At 40.8% G+C, this 22131-nt stretch overlaps 1 protein-coding gene across 1 annotated transcript; it reads right to left on the minus strand.

Moving 5' to 3' along the window:
• Positions 1 to 55: 55 nt before the first annotated feature.
• Positions 56 to 21863, minus strand: LOC130906694 (protein-L-isoaspartate O-methyltransferase domain-containing protein 2-like). Its single transcript, XM_057821243.1, has 7 exons — positions 21498 to 21863; positions 18575 to 18735; positions 18337 to 18487; positions 12091 to 12193; positions 5739 to 5910; positions 5486 to 5609; positions 56 to 1431 (listed from the first exon to the last, which is right to left on the minus strand). The coding sequence occupies exons 2-7, from the start codon at positions 18728 to 18730 to the stop codon at positions 878 to 880; spliced, it is 1260 nt and encodes a 419-aa protein (XP_057677226.1). The 5' UTR covers positions 18731 to 18735; positions 21498 to 21863; the 3' UTR covers positions 56 to 877.
• Positions 21864 to 22131: the final 268 nt, after the last annotated feature.

Consider the following 22131-nt stretch of genomic DNA (forward strand, 5'->3'; position numbering starts at 1 on the left):
AAGTGTTTGAAAACTAATTCCAAGATTAGTTGTCTCCAATAATAGCAAGCTGTACTTTTGTATAATCCACTTTATTACAGCGGTCAATAATACAATTCAATTCGGTTTATCCGTTAGGAACAGCTCAATTTACAAAAACAGACGCATTTATTCACACCTTTCCTGACGCATCATACAAAAATGCTGTGGTCACGTACATTCAGCAGCAAATCACAACTGCACAACGATCAAACAAGATTGGACTCTTGAGGATAGTCTGCAGTCCAAGGGTCACCAACACGGTGCCTGTGGGCAACAGGTTGCCCCACACAAGTAGATTATGGGCCCGTTTTAATATTAGCTCAGCGATAGGACATATTTTTCTAGGAATGTTTAGAAGTGATCATTTGAGAACGCTAACACTTTAAATGATCTATAGAAAAGTGATGCCTATTGATTTTTTTGTTTCCTTGCTTGTTAATACTGACCAATTAATGTGATAAATCAGTACCATGTGTAATTTGAGCTGAAGTGTTATTTCAGAAGTGTGTATAAAAGTGGTAGCCCTCTCATTAGTAACCCGGGAAGTAATTAAAACCAGATTACCGCATGAATTATACATATAGTCCTAACATTGTACTGGTATTTAGCAAATAGAAATAATTTCGGTGAACTAATTGACCTACAACGGGAAAAGCTTAGTCTGGTTTTATGTCCGACTAAGGGAAAATATGCACATGCATTTTTTTTTTTTTTTGTACAATTCATCTTTCCAAAATGTTGGTTACCCCTGGTCATGTTGAGGCGGCACTAAATAAGGGCTAGGTGATGCCAGGCATGCTGTTCTGCCTTCTATAAGTAGGAGAGGGGCTTCAGTCTTTGCTGGCTGGCTTGTAGCTCACTTGTTTCTGTAGAACAAGAGGTACCTCTTCAAGGGCTCGGGTAGCGGAAGGCCCAGTATCCGCTCTCTTAACAAGTTGACAGCAGGTTGGACTCGGAGAAGCTCTCCAGTCTCTCTCTCTTCCTCCTCTGCCTCGTGCTCTTCTTCAACCTCCTCCTCCACCATCTCATCTTCTTCCATCACCCCTCTGGCCCTTCTAGTTGCCCTCCGAGTTCCCCTCATCTCCCGCCTCGCCTCCCTTTCACCCATTTCCTCTTCATCCTCTATTCTCCCCCCCTGGTTATTGTTGCTGTCCAAAGCAGCGGGGCTCATGGCGCTGCCGACCACCTGACGAGTGGCCAGGACGAGGGCGTTGCAGCGGCGCCGATGCACCCGGCGGCGCTTGAAGCGAGGGCCGTACTTGTGGAGGCCGGCAACTGCCAGACCCCGGCCGACGCTGAATGAAGAGCCGCGGCTGCGTGAGTGGCTTTCTCCGCTGTCGGTATTTGTTTGGAGCGTATGTCGGATGGAGAAACGAGCGAGCTCTTGTAATGACCGTACCTCATACTTTGCTGCAAGAGGGAAGACAATGAAAAAAATTAAAAGGGATCGACAGAGAAAGCAAAGAAAGGCTGATGTTTATGTCTTGCATAAAAAGGCCTTGAAGTGGCAGTCTTGTAGTTACAGTGAGGAGAAGAAGTATTTGCACACTTGTGATTTTGCAAGTTCACCCACTTAGAAAATAGGTCGAGGTCTGAAATTTCAATCATAGATGGATTTTCAGTCATAGAGACATAATCTAGAGAGAGAAAAACAGAAATCACATTGTATGATTTTTAAAAAATAAATTATTTGTAATTTACTGGGGTTCATAAGTAATTGTACCCCTGAGAAAATCAGTACCAATATTTAGTGCAGAAGCCTTTGTTTGCAAATACCGAGGTGCAGTGCTTAATTTGTAAATCATAAGGTGCCGGAACGCAGAGTACATGTGACAGTGCAGGGATGACCAGACTGGCACAGGTCCCGGAACATACGCAGAAAATGACACGCAAAGCCTCATAGAGACGCAAAAAAAAAAATCCAGAAATCACATTGTATGATTTTTTATAAATTTATTTATAATTAACTGGGGTTCATAAGCATTTGTACCCCTGAGAATCATCCATAATTATGACACTCAAAGAGTTGTCAGTCTACCTTAAAAAAAGCCCACCTTTACCCAATGAGTAACCACCCACCCGCCACCCATTTGAGCTCACTATTGTCACCTGTGCGCCCCACAGTCATAATCCAACTGCTACCATGGGCAAGACCAGAGAGCTTTCAAAAGACACCAGAGAAAAAATTGCTGCATTCCACAAAGCAAGAAAAGGCTATGGGACAATTGGAAATCAGCTTGGTGAGAATAAGTCAACAGTTGCATCAATTGTTAGAAAACGGAAAAGGCTAAACATGGCTGATAATCTACCTCGGACTGGGGCTCCATGTAAAATCTCTCCTTGTGGGCCATCACTCATGAGAAAAGTGAGGTTGCAGCTTAGAACTACACGGCAGGAGCTGGTCAATGACCTAAAGAGAGCTAGATGCACAGTTTCAAAGGCGACTGTCAGTAGGACACTACGGTGCAATGGTTTAAAATCATGCATTACTCAGAAGGTCTGTCTGAAGCTTGCCAGGGACCATCTGAATGATGCAGAGGGGTCATGGGAAAAAGTCGTGTGGTCAGATGAGACCAAAGTAGAACTTTTTTGTGCAAACTTTACCCGTCGTGTGTGGGGGAAAAAGAAGGATGAGTATAATCCCAAGAACACCATCTCCACTGTGAAGTCTGGAGGTGGGAACCTCATGCTTTGGGGCTGTTTTTTGGCAAAGGGGACAGGATGACTGTACTGTATAAAGCAGAGGATGAATGGTGAAGTGTATGGTCAGACTTAAAGCCACAGTCTCCTTCCCTCGGTCAGAGACTTGAAGATAAGTCGTGGCTGGATCTCCCAACATGACAATGATCCAAAGCATACAGCCAAGCTGACCAAGGAGTGGCTGCGTAAAAAGCATATCAAGGTTCTGGAGTGTGCCTAGCCAGTCTCCGCACCTCAATCAAATAGAATTGAAACTTTATGTTTCTCAACAACAGCCCTGAAACCTGACAGATCTATAGAGGATTTGTGTGAAGGAATGGCCAAAATCCCTGTTTCCATATGTGAAAACAGGGTTAAGAACTAAAGAAAGTGTCTGACCTCGGCAGGGGTTAATTTGTGCCGGATCCTGCCGGAACAAGATTTGGGACTCTTGATTTTGGCCTCCCTGTGTTCCGGGACTTATTTGGGCAGATCCAACACCTCTCGTGTACGGAAAATAATGATAGAAAAACTTTTCAGAAAAATGTATAAAATAAAATACTAATATGCATAAATTCATTTGCTGAACAAATCCCAAGAATTGCATGTTGTTTATAAAAAATTTAACATAATTTGGAAGAGTGGGAGATTTGTTGATGCACTGAAAAGCTGGACCAACAAATCACGCCCCTGACATAAAAACAAAACAAAAACACCTTTGGAAATTTGAGGCATCTGGGAAGCAAGCAGCCAGGACCAAACGGTATTTCAACATGCCAAAAAGACAGTTGCACTTCCTGTCTTTTTTTCCAAAAAGAAGGAAGATAGTTGAAAAGTCAGAAAAGCAACAACCGGCTATGAGGGCAGTGCAGCGATCATGCTAACGGATAGATCGGGTGCAGCAGGAGGCTAGTGCCACAGCAGCTAGCCAGGTTCAAGGACAGCCAGTCAAGCCGGGGCATGAGGCTGCTACCGTCGCAGCAGCGGTTCAGCGCCACCCGGTGTGGGGGCCAGCTATAGCACCAGCAGTCAGCCAGGTGGACCACCAACAGCCGGAGCAACAGGCCAGTACCCTTAAGGGAAATTCGGGTTTGGGCTGCACAATTTGTAAGGCAGTGGGAACTTTGGGGCCAGAGAAGAAGGGGGGTGGGGGGAATTAAACACGCAAAAGAGTGGGTTTGTGTTATTTATTGTAATCTCTGATTTGTTCTTATGTTTTACAAGTTAGACCTGTTGAGAAACTAATTGCTGACTGTATACGGTAAGTCCCACCTGTGGTTATTACCTGTATATACCTGTTATGTTATCTGCACAGCACGGGCAAGAGGATAGCCGAAATAACTGTAAATTGTTGTCATAACATTTATACCATGGATATGGCAAGTGGACATTTGCGTGTCATTTTCTGAGTATGTTCCGGGACCTGTGCCCATCTCGTCATCCCTGCGCTGTCATATGTACTTTGCGTTCCGGCACCTTATGATTTACAAATTAAGCACTGCACCTCGGTAATTGCAAACAAAGGCTTCTGCACTAAATAATGGCACTGATTTTCTCAGGGGTACAATTACTTATGAATCCCAGTAAATTACAAATAATTAAAAAAAAAAAAAAAAAAAACATACAATGTGATTTCTGTTTGCTCTCTCTCCAGATTATGTCTCTATGACTGAGAATGCATCTATGATTGAAATTTCAGACCTCTACCTATTTTCTAAGTGGGTGAACTTGCAAAATCACAAGGGGTGCAAATACTTCTGCTCCTCACTGTACGTTATATTATTTAATCAAGTCTTCTAAAAGGACAATTCCAAATAGTCTTTTAATGTAGCAGAACAAACATTATAACTTTACTTTCTATCAAAAAAAATTTTTTCAGCACAATTGATGAAGCGTAAACCAATATCAAAGGACAAATATTAGCCATGCAACTTTATTACCGTATTGGCCGGAATATAAGACGGCCCTGATTATAAGACGACCCCCTCTTTTTCGAGACTCAAGTTAGAAAAGACTTTTTGAACACCAAATTATTTTTTATACAGAAAATAATTACACCATCTGAATCAAATGATTATAACAACATATTTGAGAGAAAAAGCATGTTATTTTGCCTCATTCAAATCATAATATCTGAACATTTAAATATGTAAACTAAAGTGCAATCACATTCGTAAATGAATGGCTTCTGGTTTTTGAAATGTAAATAAAAACCAATCTATTGTGATAAAACAACAAAATTGCAATAACTGCATTAACCATCATCGTGAAGTCTAACTGTAACTAGTCTTGCAACAAATCTGAATAAGGAGAAACATTGCAATAAAATAATGCAAACTGGTTAAACTTGAGAGTAGCTGAGATCTATCATGACAGAACATCACTTCAATGATATCTGGCGCCATCTAGCGTCGTGAATGGGTATATTGACTAGACCGCGAATATAAGACGACCCCCACCTTTTCAGTCTTATTTCAATGCAAAAAACACCATGTTAAAGTCAGGCCAATACGGTATATAGCGCCCTTTAGCGTTCAAAACCTCCCTGTCGAGGTAGTAGGTTGAATTATATACAGTATTTGAGCACAGTGACATTAAAATGTTATATTTTAGTTATCATGAGCTTCTTAAGGGTTATGGTTAACTTGACATCCAGTAGTGGTAGCTAACTTGCTAACTGTAACTAATACACAACATCAACAAAGGAATGGTCAATCATAGCCCAGATCTGTAGAGAGCAACCATTCATTTAGATGCACTGTTGGGGGGGGGGGTTGACACTTACGCAGAGGGACACTCTTGGGTTTGCCATTTACATTGTGTTTAGGCAGTATGAGAGGAGCGAAAGACACAGAAATGATCTTTTTGGTCTCCCAGCTGTTTGGTCCTGTGCGAGTGATCTTGGTCAGCTGCAAAAAATATAGGAACTTTTTTGGCATAATGTGTATATAACTCTTTTTTTTTTTTCTTCTCTGGTAAATTACAGGCAGTAACAAGTGACTAGTTTCAGTTTATTACTTCGACAGCAACTCACTAACCTTTTCCTCAAGCGGCATTACCAGGATGCCCCCAACCTTAATGAGGTTTTTCATGTATTTCTCGTGATCCTTCTGCACCCCGGCGCCACAGTACACTCTGTCGTATTGACGCGTCTCAGGAGGGATTTCTAGACAGTTGCCCACTACGAAGGATGGCTCACAGAACTCAAATCTGTTTATAGGCAAGACGACAAAATAAATAGCAACGTTCCACCCTTAAGCTCAGCGCATACAGTGGGGAGAACAAGTATTTGATACACTGCCGATTTTGCTGGTTTTCCCACTTGCAAAGCATGTAGAGGTCTGTAATTTGTATCATAAATTCTCTTCAACTTTGAGGGGACGGAATCTAGTACAAAAAAACAGAAAATCACGTAGTATGATTTTTAAATAATAAATTTGCATTTAATTGCATGAAATAAGTATTTGATACATCACAAAAATCGAACTTAATATTTGGTACAGAAACCTTTGTTTGCTATTACAGATACCAAACATTTCCTGTAGTCCTTGACAAGGTTTGCACACACTGCAGCAGGGATTTTGGCCCACTCCTCCATGCAGATCTTCTCCAGAGCCTTCAGGTTTCGGGGCTGCTGCCGGGCAACACGGACTTTCAGTTTCCTCCATAGATTTTCTATCGGGTTCAGATCTGGTGACTGGCTAGGCCACTCCAGGACCTTAAGATGCGAGGTGAGATCTTGCATGGAGGCCCAGAACGAGGCAGATTGACCGTCAACTTCAACTTCTTCCATTTTCTAATAATCGCTCCAACAGTTGTTACCTTCTCACCAAGTTGCTTGCTTATTTTCCTGTAGCCCATCCCAGCCTTGTGCAGGTCTATTATTTTATCCCTGATGTCCTTACACAGCTCTTTGGTCTTGGCCATTGTGGAGAGGTTGGAGTTTGTTTGTTTGATCATGTGAACAGGTGTCTTTTATACAGGTAACAAGTTCAAACAGGTGCAGTTACTTCCGGTAATGAGCGGAGAACAGGAGGGGTTCTTAAAAAAGAACTGAGAGCCGAAATATTTACTATCGTAAATTCCGGACTATAAGCCGCTACTTTTTTCCCTCCCTCAGTATCCTGCGGCTTATCGTCCAGCGCGACTTATTTGTTGATTTATTTGGGTTAATAGGTAACACTTTATTTTGAGAGTGGCGTCATAAGACCGTCATAATTATAACACTATCAAGGGCATTAATGTATGCTTATGACAGATGTCATTGTCATCCGGCAAACTATGTCACTAACTCCAATAGTGTCCAGCTCGGATCTTTTAAACTATTCAAAAGTGAGATAATTTGCCGATGACACAAAATGACATCTGTCATGAGGATTTATTAATGCTCATGGCAGTGTCATGTCATAATTATGATAGTCTTATGGCACGACTGTCCAATAAAATGTTACCAAATATGTCTTATAAATCTTATGACCGTCATAATTATGACATGACACTATCAAGCATTACTAAATGCTTATGACAGATGTCATTAAGTGTCATCCGGCAAACTATGTCACTATCTCCATTTATGTGGGGGCCCGGGTGCAGTGTTGTAGTGTAAAACACAACTCGCCTCTTTCCGAGCTGTCACAAATCCAAAATTCAGGACAGAAGATAGAGACTGTGTCCGTGCCTCGTATGGTGAACAGGGGAAAACAGAGTACTATAGGAACGAGACCAAAGAATTTAAAACATATAGCCCCTGATAGCAGTGAAAATAAAATAGCTCTTAATAAATATATAAAATGTGGATTATTAAACATCAGATCAATCTCGCCCAAATCTCTGTTAGTTAATGACTTAATTGGGGATTATAATATTCATATTTTGGCCCTGACTGAAACTTGGCTTCAGCAGGATGACTTTGTTAGACTTAATGAATCCACACCCCCAAGTCACGTGAATTTTCACACAGCTAGAAGCACGGGCCGTGGAGGGGGGTATGAGCCCAAAAAGTAAATCTAATTACATTTATAACTCCTTTGAAAGCCTAGCACTATCAATTATAGACGCTAACTGGAAGAACCAAAAACCAGTTCTTTTCATAGTGGTTTACCGTCCCCCTGGTCCCTACTCACAGTTTTTGTTAGATTTCTCTGACTTTTTATCTAGTATTTTGCTAAGCTGGGATAGAATTATAATTGTAGGGGATTTTAATATACATGTTGACGATGAAGGTGACTCCCTCGGTAAGGCCTTTAATGACCTACTAGATGGGACTGGCTTCATTCAAAATGTAAATAAACCAACTCATAGTCACAAGCACACCCTGGACTTGATTTTAACCTACGGTACGGAGATTAGTGATCTTAGTGTCCATCCCCACAACCCCGTACTGTATGATCATTTTCTAATTACCTTTCAGTTTGTGCTTCAAGATAATCCGCCACTAGTGACTAGAACTCAGATGAAAAGGACATTAGGTGATCGCTCTGTTTCAGAGTATAAACAGATAATTCAGCCTATATTTGCCTCCATGTCATCTAATTATGAAGGAATAATGTCCGGCCTTGCTGTTAATGACGAGTTTGTTGATCGTGTTATGTTTACGCTTCGTACTATCCTCGATGTCGTCGCTCCCTCCAAATTAAAGTTTGTCAAGCCGAGACGAGCCTCTCCCTGGTATAATGCTGAAACACGCTCTCTTAAACAATCGACACGTAAATTAGAAAGACTTTGGCGCCGTTCCAACACAGAGCACACCCTCTCTGCCTGGAAACACAGCTTAGTGACATATAAGCAGGCCTTGCGTACGGCTAAAACCAGATATTACTCATCCTTAATAGAGGAAAACAAAAATAATCCTAGGTTTCTGTTCAGCACTGTAGCAAGGCTGACAAACAGTCACAGCTCAATAGAACCTTATATCCCAACCACCCTTAGCTGTGATGACTTCCTAAAATGTTTTAACAATAAAATCGCAACTATTAGAAATAAAATAAATGAATCACTTCCAGTTATTAGATCTGATAAAGTGCAGACAAAGAATTCGGAATCTCCTATAAACCCCTCTAAAATATTAAATAACTTCACCACTGTAGACCAAATTGATGTAATTTCAATTATAATGTCCTCCAAACCATCAACGTGCCTCCTCGACCCAATCCCAACCAAACTTTTTAAAGAGACCCTGCCTCTAACTATTGACACTATCTTAAATATAATAAATACCTCATTAGTTACTGGCTACGTGCCGCAGTCCTTTAAATATGCAGTTATTAAACCGCTCTTGAAAAAACCTACTCTTGATCCTGAAATTTTGGCCAATTATAGACCTATTTCTAACTTACCATTTCTCTCCAAAGTCCTTGAAAGAGTGGTAATTAAACAGCTCTGTCAGCACCTACAGGACAATAGTTTATTTGAACAGTTCCAGTCTGGCTTTCGAGCTCATCATAGCACTGAAACCGCATTAGTTAAAGTAACTAATGACTTGTTACTTGCCGCTGACGTTGGATTAGTCTCGATCCTGGTTCTGTTGGACCTGAGCGCAGCCTTTGACACAATCGACCATAATATCTTATTGCAGAGATTAGAATGTGACATAGGCATTAGAGGAGCAGCCCTCTGCTGGTTTAAATCATATTTATCTAATAGGTACCAGTTTGTCAATGTAAACCAACAATCATCATCGTACTCTAGAGTTAGTTATGGTGTGCCGCAAGGATCTGTCCTCGGGCCCATCTTGTTTACGCTGTATATGCTTCCTCTAGGTAATATCATCAGAAAACATAGCATTAACTTTCATTGTTACGCTGACGACACACAACTGTATTTATCAATTAAACCTGAGCAGGTCAGGCAAGTAGAAAAACTGAGCGCCTGCGTCCGAGATATAAATACCTGGATGAGCACTAACTATCTTCTGCTTAACCCTGAAAAGACAGAAGTCCTTATAATAGGCCCGAAAAGTGTTAGAGACTCTTTAGCTGCCCAGATAGTCACTCTGGACAATGTAAGTGTAGCCTCCAGCACCACAGTTAAAAACCTAGGAGTTTTATTTGACCCTGACTTATCGTTTAAAGCACACATTAAACAAACCTGTAGAACGGCTTTCTTTCACCTGCGCAACATCGCCAAAATTAGAAATATTTTATCTAAAAGCGATGCAGAAAAATTAATTCACGTGTTCGTTACATCGAGATTGGATTACTGTAACTCCCTACTTGCAGCTTGTCCCAAAAGCTCTCTAAAATGTCTTCAGCTAGTCCAAAACGCAGCAGCAAGACTTTTAACAGGAACCAATAGAAGAGAGCACATCACCCCTGTGCTCCAGGCACTTCATTGGCTTCCAGTCGAGTTTAGAATTAAATTTAAAATACTTCTTCTTACATTTAAGACCATTAATGGGTTGGGGCCACCTTATCTCACCGATGCTCTGGTTCCATACCGCCCCAACAGAACACTCCGATCTCAGAATGCAGGTCTACTGGTAGTTCCCAGGGTTCATAAAAGTACTGTCGGAGCTAGAGCCTTTAGCCACCAAGCCCCTGTTTTATGGAATCAGCTTCCAGCTAGTATTAAAGAAGCCGAGACAGTCTGCACATTTAAGATTAGATTAAAAACGTTCCTATTCGACAAAGCTTATGGTTAGGCTAGTTGAAGTCGGAGTAGTCTCACAGTTTAGTCTAAGCTGCACTAGAAGCTATAATGCTGGGGGCAGTACAGCCGCTGAGTTCTATCTCCTTTTCTTACTCTACCTACCACTTGTCTTACTTTATTTCTATTTTCCAATGTTAATATCTAGTTGTCTAGTCTCTTCATCACTAGTCACCCGGTGTCCCCTTTCCCCCCTCCCCTCTGGGGAGGGGCTATTTTTCAGCTGCAGCCTCCTGACTGTCCGGACCCCTGGCTGGATAGACGTCCTCGCTGCTACCCCTGCTCATCTGACTAGAGGGACTTCTTCTTGCACCTTCACTCCACTGTATTTTTACGGACTATAATTTCGCTTGCTAATTCCCATTAGCCGTTCTGGGGTTCCTGTCTATCCGTCCTGGGAGTGGATCTCTCCTGACTGTGGTACTCCCCAAGGTTTCTCATTTTTCTCCCAATTGACTCTGGAGTTTTTGGAGTTTTTCCTTGCCGGCATGGAGGGTCTTAAGGATAGGGGATACCCAGGACTTGAACTGCATCTATTCATCTTTGTTGCTTCATTTCTAATTGTGTATCATATTGCCTCTGTAAAGCCCTTTGAGACTTCTGTTGTGATTGAGGGCTATACAAATAAAATTGAATTGAATTGAATTGAATGTTCTGCTCGGATCTTTTACAAAAGTGAGATAATTTGCTGGATAACACTAAATGACATTTAGTATAAGCATTCATTATTTGTTAGAACAGTGTCATGTCATAATCGGTTTTATTGTTTTACTTGCTGGACTTTTATTGTGATGCGCTCTTTGTTTTACTTTATTTTTTAAATGTCATTGTATAATATTTTCCTGCCTTTTATTTATCTTGAGCCATGTTTTGTTGTAAAGCACTTTGAGGGCCTTTCGGGTTTTTGTAAAGGGCTATATAAATAAATTTGATTGATTGATTGATTGATAATTATGATTGTCTAATGACAGTTTTATGGGTCCACTTTCAAGTAAAGTTACCAAATACCATATCTAGCAATAAATGAAACAACTGAAACAGTAACTGAAGAAATAATTTGCATAGAACATGAATTTTGATTGTTATTTTCATCTGTAGTGCTGCAATGCATCCTAGGAAGCATGTCGGGCGAAAACAGTGTTGACAGCAGGTGGAGCAGTGATGGGCAAATTAAGCTTCTCGAAGCAATGAAGCTTTTCAGACCATTGGTTCAAAGCTTCATGGTGGTTCATTTGGTCTTATGACAGTCTTACAGTGCCACTGTCAAGATAAAGTGTTACCGGTTACTATCTTTTGGTGTAAATATTCCATAATACAGTGATGAGTGTTGCGGCTTATAGTCCAGTGCGGCTTATCTGTGAACAAATGCCGATTTTGTGTCAAATTTGGTGGGTGGGGCTTATAGTCAGGTGCGCCTTATAGTCCAGAAATTATGGTAGTTGGTAATGTATCAAATACTTATTTCATGCAGTTAAATACAATTTTATTATTTAAAAATTATTCAATGTGATTTTCTGGGTTTTTGTATTAGATTCCGTCCCTCACAGTTGAAGAGAACTTATGATACAAATTACAGACCTCTACATGGCTTGCAAGTGGGAAAACCAGCAAAATCGGCAGTGTATCAAATACTTGTTCTCCCCACTGTATTTAGTTAAAGCTACCGGGCATTGCATAGATTCAGACATTCTAAATCAAATTCTTCAAAACAGACATTGATTGTCACTAAAATGTTTTAATACTCACCGATCAAAACTGTCGCTGGTTTTGATGAAGGAGTCAAGCTTTTGGTAGGCGTAATCGATTACGTCAGCATGCAACTCAATCCCATGATTCACTCCAAATGGTCCTGGGACAATTTCACATAGACATTGAAGAGGAAAAAAGTTCATTTCTATTTTCACTGGTTCTTTAATTCTGTTAATGAACAGGAGATGTCAACACCCAATTCAGGAACAAAAAGAAAGCAATACTAACCTAAGCTAAATATATTTATTTAAAAAAAATCAAATCAAATCAAAAGCTGGCAGACCAGGACTGAATCCCCCAGAGTGTGCCAGGTGCTTTCAAGAAGACTCCGTCACTGACCTTCCAACTCATACACTTTATATTACGGTTATGCAAATCGTAAAGCTGGTGCCAGCCCACTAGCTGGGCAAAAAACAGTAGAAGATCACTAGATTAACTCTTATCTGAATAATCTTGGTGAGGAAGCAAGGCTCCGAGACCTCTTCCCTCTTAACATGAAAAACAGTCAAATACAGTAGTTTCCAGACATCAGTAGTACTGGCAATGAATGAATATGATCATATGAAATGAACAGATGTGTGGTAATATGTGTTGTTAATCTTACTTTAAAAAAGTAATTAATTACAGTTACAAATTACTTCTCCCAAAAAGTAATTGCGTTAGTAACTCAGTTACCTGAATGTAAGAGTAATTAGTCACTTGGCAAAGTAACAAGTTATGATTTTCATGTTAAAAAAAAAAAAAAAGGTCACGCAATGTGAAGTTTAAAGGGTTTTTGGGACAATTGGCCCTAGTCCATTTCTTTACCTTAAACTTAATTAGACACAGGGGGTAGGCCTGTTGCGATAACAAATATTAGTGTGCGATAATTATTCTCATAAATTATTGCGATATGCAATATTATTGGGCCCCCCCAATTTTTTTTCAACCAATTTACAATAACACAGTGAGAATACAGTATACATTCATAGATAAATTCAAAAATACTTTTTAAGAAATCACAACTAAAAACAATAGACCATGCCTCCTAAGTAAAAAAAGACAACAATATTGATACCGCACAGCACCACAGAATAAATAAAATGTGTTAAAAAATTTTTAAAAAAGAGAAAAAAAAATTGCACTTAATAACTTAAGCATTTAGGCAAATGAAAACTTTTCCCCGTCGTAGCTTCTGCAATGGTGTTCCATAGGGACGCAACGATACAGTTAAGTCACGGTTCGGTACGATTTTTGATATGGGGGTCACGATTTTCGATCCGATTCAATACATTTAATGCTCTGTAAAAAAAAACAACAACAATTTTTTGTTTCGTTTTTTTTTTTTTTTTTTTTTTTGCTAGCGAGCAAAAATTAGATTGCCATCATATAAACATGTATTTTAGTGCATAATATTTACTGTATGTGCTTACTTCTTACTGATCTGAAAAATGTTTGTACAAAAGAGCTGAGAACAATCTTTACTGTTTGTAAAGTGAGGCAAGGCACACTGTTGATTGCAACAGCTTTCTTAACAGCTAAGTTTACTACATGAGCAAGACATCCTATTTGTGGTCCGAATCCATCTGTGTCATGTACCGAAATAACGATATTTGCAACATTATCTGTAGTCAGTGGTATGGAATGATTTGGCCTTCTTAACTTCCATTCAGTCATGACAGTTTAGAATTCATCGATGTAGTATATAGACCCTACCCACCGACGTCACAAAATCACGTGCTCGCTGTATGGTTCCGCCCCCTTGTCCGTCATTTTGTGTCTGTATTATCAATGGTCTCAATTGATCGAGCAATTTATAATGCATTTCATGGAAGACCCGGTGCTTTCGGATGCCGTAAACTCACTTGATGCGTTGCATAAAAGGCGTTATGTGGAAAAGCTTCAGTTTATCCATTCGCCAGATCCATATTTGATGCCTAAATCGATGTTTTTCGACCCGCTGTCTCCGCCGTATTTGCCTGACATCTGCTAGCTACCCTGAACTGTACAACTATCTTGTCCACACAAAATCAGCCTATTCTCACGAAAGTTTGAAAAACTTTAAGAGCTTGGAGGCTTATAAATACTTCGTTGCTGGTTGGGTGAAACAGGTCCTCGTCCACGAAAATTCGGCAGGAATCTATCTTGTGCTTGGAAAGGTGAGTTACGAAATTTTCAATTCAAAATCTTTTGTTATTGCTAACATTCACTGTCAAGTCTAATGTATTTCATGTCGTTTGTCAATGGAGTTAGGGCTTTTAATGTTTATATGGTTTAGCGATAGCACTCTCACTACATACATACATGTATGTTGTCGGCGATTAGCCTAGCAATGATCTTAATTGTGGTTGTCAGCCCAAAACCCTCTAAATATATATTAAATGCATCTTACCAGATATAAAATGACTACTACATAATCTGTGGTAATCATTTGGAGCCCAGTTTTCTCGTCGAATTGCAGCAGCCCATCTCGCTCTCTTCTCTCCGGGTCTCTCGGAATCCGGTAGAACTTCAAGTCTCTCCGTCTTCTCCGTCTATCTTCTCTGTTATTGCAACCGACCGCCACACACGCCTTCACCATTTTGATTATTAATGTTAACGAGCAGAAAAACACGTCGTAAATAGGAGGAATGTATGTAGCCGTAACAGGGAAACATGATGTGTTGACGGACAATTGGGCGGCACCAGTCAGGAGGAAGGAGTTGTGACGTCACGTGGGTAGGGTCTATAGACTACGTAACCCATAATCACTCTGTGCTCCAATGGCATGGGACGTAGCACATCTAGTGTGCCATTTCATGATATCTAGTGTGTGCGCGCATTAAAAAAGTTAACAAGCGCCGCTGAAGTCACGTCTGCTCATTACTACACAACACCAGCATATATGACACAGCGCTCTTAATTTCATTCAGCTGTTTATTGTCAAAGCGAGGTTGTTCGTAGCAGCCTAGTCGGTAACAATGTTTTGGCGGACTTCGTTGTAAATATCCGGCGTTGTGCCGAAAAACAGCCACCCGCGTGAAATGTCACTCCTGACGGGACCGCCCACACGTCAACGACACCGGCGCGCCGTAGATGGTCCACAGTCACTTTGGAGCACTGATGCGGCCGGTATACGTTGAACAACAGGATATAATGGGAACGATTGGCTCCGGCGCTAGTTTTTGCCGGACTTGGAACGAAGATGCATTTTGCGCAGTTGGTAACGAGGAATCCAAACTTTTAACAGCATGTCTGCCGCACACGCGCACGCACGTGCACGCGAGGCTATAAATTGCAGCGGAAAAATTACCGCCTTCATTTTTATATATCACGCGATAAATGGAATTATTGCATATTGCGACAGGCTTACACAGGGGTATTGCGAATATTGCGATAACTAGATATTAACCTTTGCTATGTGAGGAAGTCATTTAATGATGTGAATCAACCGTTAAAGTTGTTAAAATTGCTCCCGTAATTGCATTAGTTCCCTTCTGTCTACTTTCGACATGTGTAAGTTTTAATACTGTTTAATCATTTAAAGATAAATTTAAATCAAGATTTTGTCGATTTAGGAGCATTTTAGATAAAAAGTTATTTAGGTTCGCTAGAAAGCTTCTCTACAAAAGAGCCTTCCTAAGAAGTCTACTGCTTTAAGATGGCGGCTGTTTACTAACGCATGTAGTTCTTTATACATGTTGCTAATGCTGCCGTGTCTGTCATTTGCATCTAGTTCTATAATATGTTATATCTACCGTAGAATCATGTGGGCATAGTTTGTAGGCTATCGGCTACAGTCAGGGATTATTGGAGCCACCTAGCATCGCGTTTGCAACGGCGTCCCAACTCCTGCTCTGCTCTCTCGTCTCCGTGAGTCTGTCTCTCTCAGACTTTTCTCGCGTCATTCAACCAACATGGCAACGCATAGTAACACACGCATTTCCCGCTTCAGTAACGGTAACAGCGTTGCTAAAATGAGAAAAGTAATTAATTTGATTACTGACTAATGAAAAAAAATAACGCTGTTAGTAATGCCGTTATATTCTAACGCCGTTATTAACAACACTGGTGGTAATAAATAAAAATATCTACAACATGTATTGTACGACCTGCACAAGGATTCACTTGAATTATTCTTTGATGAATATGATCAGGCACCAACATCTTAAGATGCATACTACTAAAACTTTACCCATCTCTGACTGTTTAGAAATTCTCTTCCAACTGGAAAACAATAACTATGAAGTAGATTTGAGTTGTTCAAATTTCCTTGGACATTCGTGTACATACATTTACACTAAAAACCTTTCTATCTTCAAAGTTGTCAAAGTTTATTTATGGCGGAAAACACAGACAAGACTGAAAAAGCAGTTTCTGCTCTTGCACTCCTCTTTAAAAGAAACTGCTGTATTTTAAGCCAAAACAACGGTTGTGTTTGATAGAACAATATGTGTATATGCTGCCATAGCAGATTCATGGCGCATTAAGCCCCCAAACTATTTTTAATTTGTCCGTTTTACCCTGAAAACCCCCGTTTACAGACGTCGCGCAACCGCTTTTGTTTCAACCCAGCCATAAAACAAAGGTAATTAATTGTATTGATTATTTAAAATGTCTGTCGTTTTTAGCATTGAATCATTAATTGGTGTGTCATATTTCATTTTTTTTTTTTAAAAACGCGACTTTAAAAAATTATTCACTCACATATTTTAAACTTTAAACTATCGCTTTAATTGTATTTTTTTTGTTACTGTCGTATTTTCTCCGATATGTTAGATCAGGGGTCCCCAACCTTTTTTGCACCACGGACCGGTGTTATTTGGGTCTTTTTTTTTCACATACCGGTGTTCTGACTAATTTTGCAACCCATCAAAAATTGCAACAATGCGGTTCTGCGCATGCTCGTAACGTTAAACATAGCCACAAAATGCGCAAATGCAGCGATTCCAAAGTAAACACTATAAACTTTCTTGAAAGAAAGGAATATTAAGTTACGTTTGATCATGGAAGGACTTGTAGAAAAGTTCTCCTCAGATTCATCCTGCCGTGTAAGCTGCACACAACAGCTGGCACACCGCGCTCACCATTAACGACTCCGCCTTGTCGTTAAACATTAATTAAGAAGCCCGCTTCACAAAGATACGATGTTGGAAATTGTAGCAGGGTTTTCAATGCTCTTGTCGCGATGTCAGGATATTCCAGAATGACTTTAATCCAGAACCTCGGTAGAGTTGTTGTCTCGAATGTACGTTTAATAAGGTCGCCGTCATTTGCAATCTCTCTGTTTATCCACATACGGGTCACGAATCCACTCCTTCGCAGTTCGTGGGTCTTCGAGGTTGTAGGCTCGTCAGGTGCCCTTTTCGCCGTAAAAATATCGCCAAAGACGTCTGTTTTCCAGTTATCTTCGCTCGTGTGGTGGCTAATTATTTCTGGGAACAAATGTGCTGCGCCCGCGGCCTAGTAATACGTTATTATCGAGGACAAGCGCACAGATATATTATATACACAAACAAGATGTACTGCTAGCAGTCCAATCAATGGACTTCTATGACACCATTGTAATCTATCCTGTAGAATTATATCTAGAGTAGACAGAGATATTGGTGTGTTAAGCAGGGGCACAGGGTTAATTCGGCCAGATTGCGGTCGTTATTAAATTATTATTTCTGTGTGGCCCGGTAGCAAATGTGCCGCGGACCGGCTGGGCAGATAGGGACCCCTGTGTTAGATGATAAATAATCGATCCAAACAAAGAAAAATTGGGAGAAAAAAGTTTAAAAGGGAATATATATGAAAAAAAAAATCTCGACCACTCCTTGATGTCCGCGATTTCTGCATCGCGACCCTTGTTATATTACCATGTTTCATCCATAAAATCCCCCAAAAAATCCAGCTGTGGTCATTCACATCTGTGTCTTGACAGTCCATGATACATGGAGCTTTTGGATCAAAACAAGAACGCGATAATATCTCGTTAAAGTCATGGCGTCTGTAATTCTGCTCTCGCGTGCTCTCACCTCAAGATAGGGTTTTGCTGTTTAAAAACAATTTTAAAAAAAGCCCTCCTATTCAAAAATTTTCTTCCCCCAGAAAATTGAGGTTTTAAGCTTTCCAATGATGTATCACACGTGCATATTGGACAATTTTGAAAGTTGGCCAAATTGGGGGTCTCAGAGCAGAACTTCAAGTCACCTGAGTGTTTTCCATGTTATAGTGTTCAAAGAATAATAAGGACATATTCCCCCAACTACAACTTAGCTGACCCAGTCAATGACCTACCCAGTATTAGGCCCACCATGGTACTGAGATAGCCCGTCCCACTGCCAAGGTTGAGGAAGGAGATACGAGGGTGGAGATCCAAAGCCTCCATCACCTCCGAATAGATACATGGAGCGGACAGGTGAATGTTGCCATGTCGCCAAGCCAAGTCCTAAAATTCAACGAAAATAAAGGAAGTCATATTTCTAGAAAGCTCCAAACAGTGTCCACCTATTATTTGGTGGCCCGCTTTGCTCACCTTGTAGGCGTTTTCCCTATATTCATCGAGGTAATAATCGGCACGGTCAATGGCACGAAATGCCCGCTCCACCAGGTCTGAGCGGATATAGTAGGCCTCCTTCAGGTTGTCGATCAAGTCATCATTGTCCTCTCCTGCACTCACGGCTCCACCCATGATGCCTAAAAGTAAGGGGTACATATGCTATGGTTTATATTAGGAATGGGAACCTCTTGGTACCTCACGATACGATACAAAGCTCACGTTAACGATGATCGGACGATATGGTGATACGACGATTATCGATACATTTGTAGAATATCCTAGAATGATTTTCTGACCAACAAGTGATAAATAGAAACACAAGCTTCTGCTGTGAATTGGAATGAGTTTATCACAAGTAGACGTTCAATCCGTTTTAAGTGGGAGGGATGGCAGTGAATGAACATTCGTTCATTACTCCCACTTCAAATGGATTGAACGTCTATGGCCGTCAGTGGCAGCCAATGCCCGGTAATGAGGCAATTTTGGGCCATTTAAGGTCATTTACCTGTTGATCTTCAGTTACTTCCTGTTGATTTGGGGGTATTTTATGGGTCACTTCCTGTTGATTTTGAGTTACAAACGGGAAGTGATCTGGGAATCACCCAAATGAGTAGACTCAAACACAACAGGAAATGACCTATAAATGCCCTAAAATGAACCGCAAGTGATCTGTAAATGCCCTGAAAACCCCCGAGTCTAAATGGATTGAGCGTCGTGCACTGTCAATGCAGCCTTAAGGCCGAGTTATACTTCCGCGTCAGACCTGCGCCATCAAGGAAGACCCGAGTTACGACCCTGCGCCGTAGCCTGACGCGCTCCTCTCGAATTTTCTAATCTTCACGTCGCGTAGACGTGTATGACGTGGCAGAAACGGACTGTGTGGTCCGCGCAGACTGTTGTTTCCGGTTCAGCGCGAAATCATCGCCATTGTAGAATAGAATCAAACATTATTTTCTACACGCAAAAATGGACCAAGCTGACGAGAGTATCATCGAAGAGCAAGTCTCGTTAAGACATTATTGTGATTGCCAAATGGCAAGGTCGGCGATTGAAAAAAAAAATTTTTTAATGGAAGAACCACCGAAACGTGTGTGTTCGGAATCAAGTGGCCACACGAAGCGGTGACCCAGTCGGCCAGAAACTGCCAACTTTTTATCACTTTATGTCGTATTTTAGGTTGGTGCACTTCATCATTTATTGTGTACATATGTTTGCTGTGAGTCTGCGACTTATTTACATGTCACACTTCAAGTATATGAGGAATAAAGCACAGATTTGGTGTCAAAAGAGTTGTTTTGATCTTTAATTTTCAATAACAGACAGTTCACACACGATACATCATCACTGATTGAGAGTGCCTCGGTGCTTTTTATGATAACGTTAAAATCAAGGAGTTCCATAGATGCCAGAAATCTGCTATGGCTTCCCACTGGCTGGTTGTAGGACACGGCAAACAAATTAATCTGGAGAGCTTTGCAGACCTTGAACGCAGTGCTCGACGCCAGTTTGAAGCTAGCCGCCACAGCTAGCTCTCTCCACCCGAGTCTAAAATTCTCTGTGTGGCATCAAAAGTCGGCCAGACCGCCTCGAAACAGTCTTCTGCGTCGCCTGCCCCTCAACATTTGTATGTTCAATATTTATTCAGTGTTGATGAGCAGAATATTTACTTTCAAGAGTTCCATCTGGCATTGTTTATTTTTTTCTCCATTAAACTAGACTAGCGGAAGTCAACAAGCATGCCCCAAAACCGTACAAACATAACACCACACCCCTCTAGTGGCTTGGCGGTGAATTACAGAGCAACGCGTTCCCTCACCGCAGAACTATCGAATGTCGAACGACGCCATAGTCGCTGCGCCGTCACCGCAACGCGGGAGGATAACTCAGGCTTTAGAGTTAACTGAGACACTATTAAGGTGGAAGATTTTGGTAGCAACTTGTTGGTTCCTTTTTATTTTTATTTTTTAAATATTGACACCTTTTTAAAACGATATCTCAATTCTTGGCAGGAGCATATCAATAACCTTTTGGGATATAAAGTATCATGATATATCACCATTTCGATATTTTGTCACACCCCTAGTTTACATTGATTGCTTCATTCATTTGAAATCTGGGCCACAAAACAAATCCATTTGTATGAACAGTGAACACCCTTTTACATTGACCATTTTTCACTGTTCCGATCTATGTATTCTTATCGAAATACTTCCCCTCTGTATGCACAAATGAGGTTAGGGGCCCTCAAAGGTTGAAATTCTGCTTTTGCATCGTAATGCAAGTGTTGGCAGGTGCGAATGAATGCAGCCTTTGTGCTTCCCAGCGGTGTTAAAAACAACAGTTGAGACCAGGACAACAGGACAAAGATCACAGGGCAAATAGGCAGAACACCAAGCCATAAAAGAACAAATAGCTCCATTTGGTTCCACTTCGTGGATGAAGACAAGTAATGAGACTTAAAATAGACTTGGAGCTAGCAGTTTGAAATTAACCTCCACCGAACAGATCATCATTTGAGATTACAGAAATGCCACAGAGCGGCGCTGTGACCAATTCCTCTCACAGTAGCATACAGTATTTGGTTTAGTAGGCCACTAGGGGACTCGATTTCATCAAAGGTCTGCCATTAAAACGGGCATATTAGTTAGCGATTGCTTACATATTCTATAAATAATCTTGATTATCGTCACCCAAGATCCAATGCAATTTGCGGAACACGTCTAATCAGCGACTGAAAATGATACACCGCAGATTGTCATAATTATGAGAGCAAATCGTTAAACCAGATTGCGACGAGGTTGAATCCTGCGTTGCGTCTTCGTATGAGAAGAAAGACAAAGGTGACATTAATTAGGCCACTGTTTTACTACTTGCGAAAGAGGGGAAAGGGTACACATACCTGGACGGACCGCCGATGGAGCCTTTCTATTTGTGATCTTTTAAACGATCGACCTCTTGTTGTTCGTGGACTCACTCAGAAACACACTGGACTGGTGGATGTAAACATTGGGCCAGCTGACGCTCTGACGTCATACGTAAATCACGTAAAGAGAACAGCCAGCCATGCGGTGACGACCGTGAAGAAAGCAGAACAGTCTAAAAATTACAGTCCAAACTAAATGTTTATCTTTGACCAGCCTTATTCTGTAATCCACTTCAATGAGGCGAAGTTTAGCAAAACACACTGTCGAATTCTCGCTTCGAACTGCTTCATACAACTCCCCTGAAAAATCTAAATCACCTGGAAAACGATTGGAACCGGAGGGTCACGTGAATAGAACACATGGTGTCACCGTAACCAATCACGGAAGGCTAGCCACTGCACGGAAGAAGAATTCTCCATCAAATGTTTTTAATTGAGTAAATTACACTTTATATTTTTTAATTGTGAAATTTGTTTATAACTGAAATTTGTGAGGCTAAATTGGATTCAGAGATTTATTTAAGATAATCAAAAAATGGCATTTTGACCTGGTAGAAGTCAGTACACACACACACAAAAACACGCTTTTGCGTGGGAGGGTATCATTTAC

This window comes from Corythoichthys intestinalis, chromosome 2 (assembly GCF_030265065.1).
Source record: "Corythoichthys intestinalis isolate RoL2023-P3 chromosome 2, ASM3026506v1, whole genome shotgun sequence".
Taxonomy (NCBI): Eukaryota; Metazoa; Chordata; class Actinopteri; order Syngnathiformes; family Syngnathidae; genus Corythoichthys; species Corythoichthys intestinalis.

Bases quoted from the DNA above. Each gene is read 5' to 3' on its own strand.
- LOC130906694 (XM_057821243.1), bottom strand. From the start codon at position 18,730: ATGGGTGGAGCCGTGAGTGCAGGAGAGGACAATGATGACTTGATCGAC. The intron at 12,194-18,336 runs GTAGGTCATTGA...AAATTGTCCCAG, and splicing joins CATGGTGGGCCTAATACTGG to GACCATTTGGAGTGAATCAT. The intron at 5,610-5,738 runs GTTAGTGAGTTG...TATTTTTTGCAG, and splicing joins TAATGCCGCTTGAGGAAAAG to CTGACCAAGATCACTCGCAC.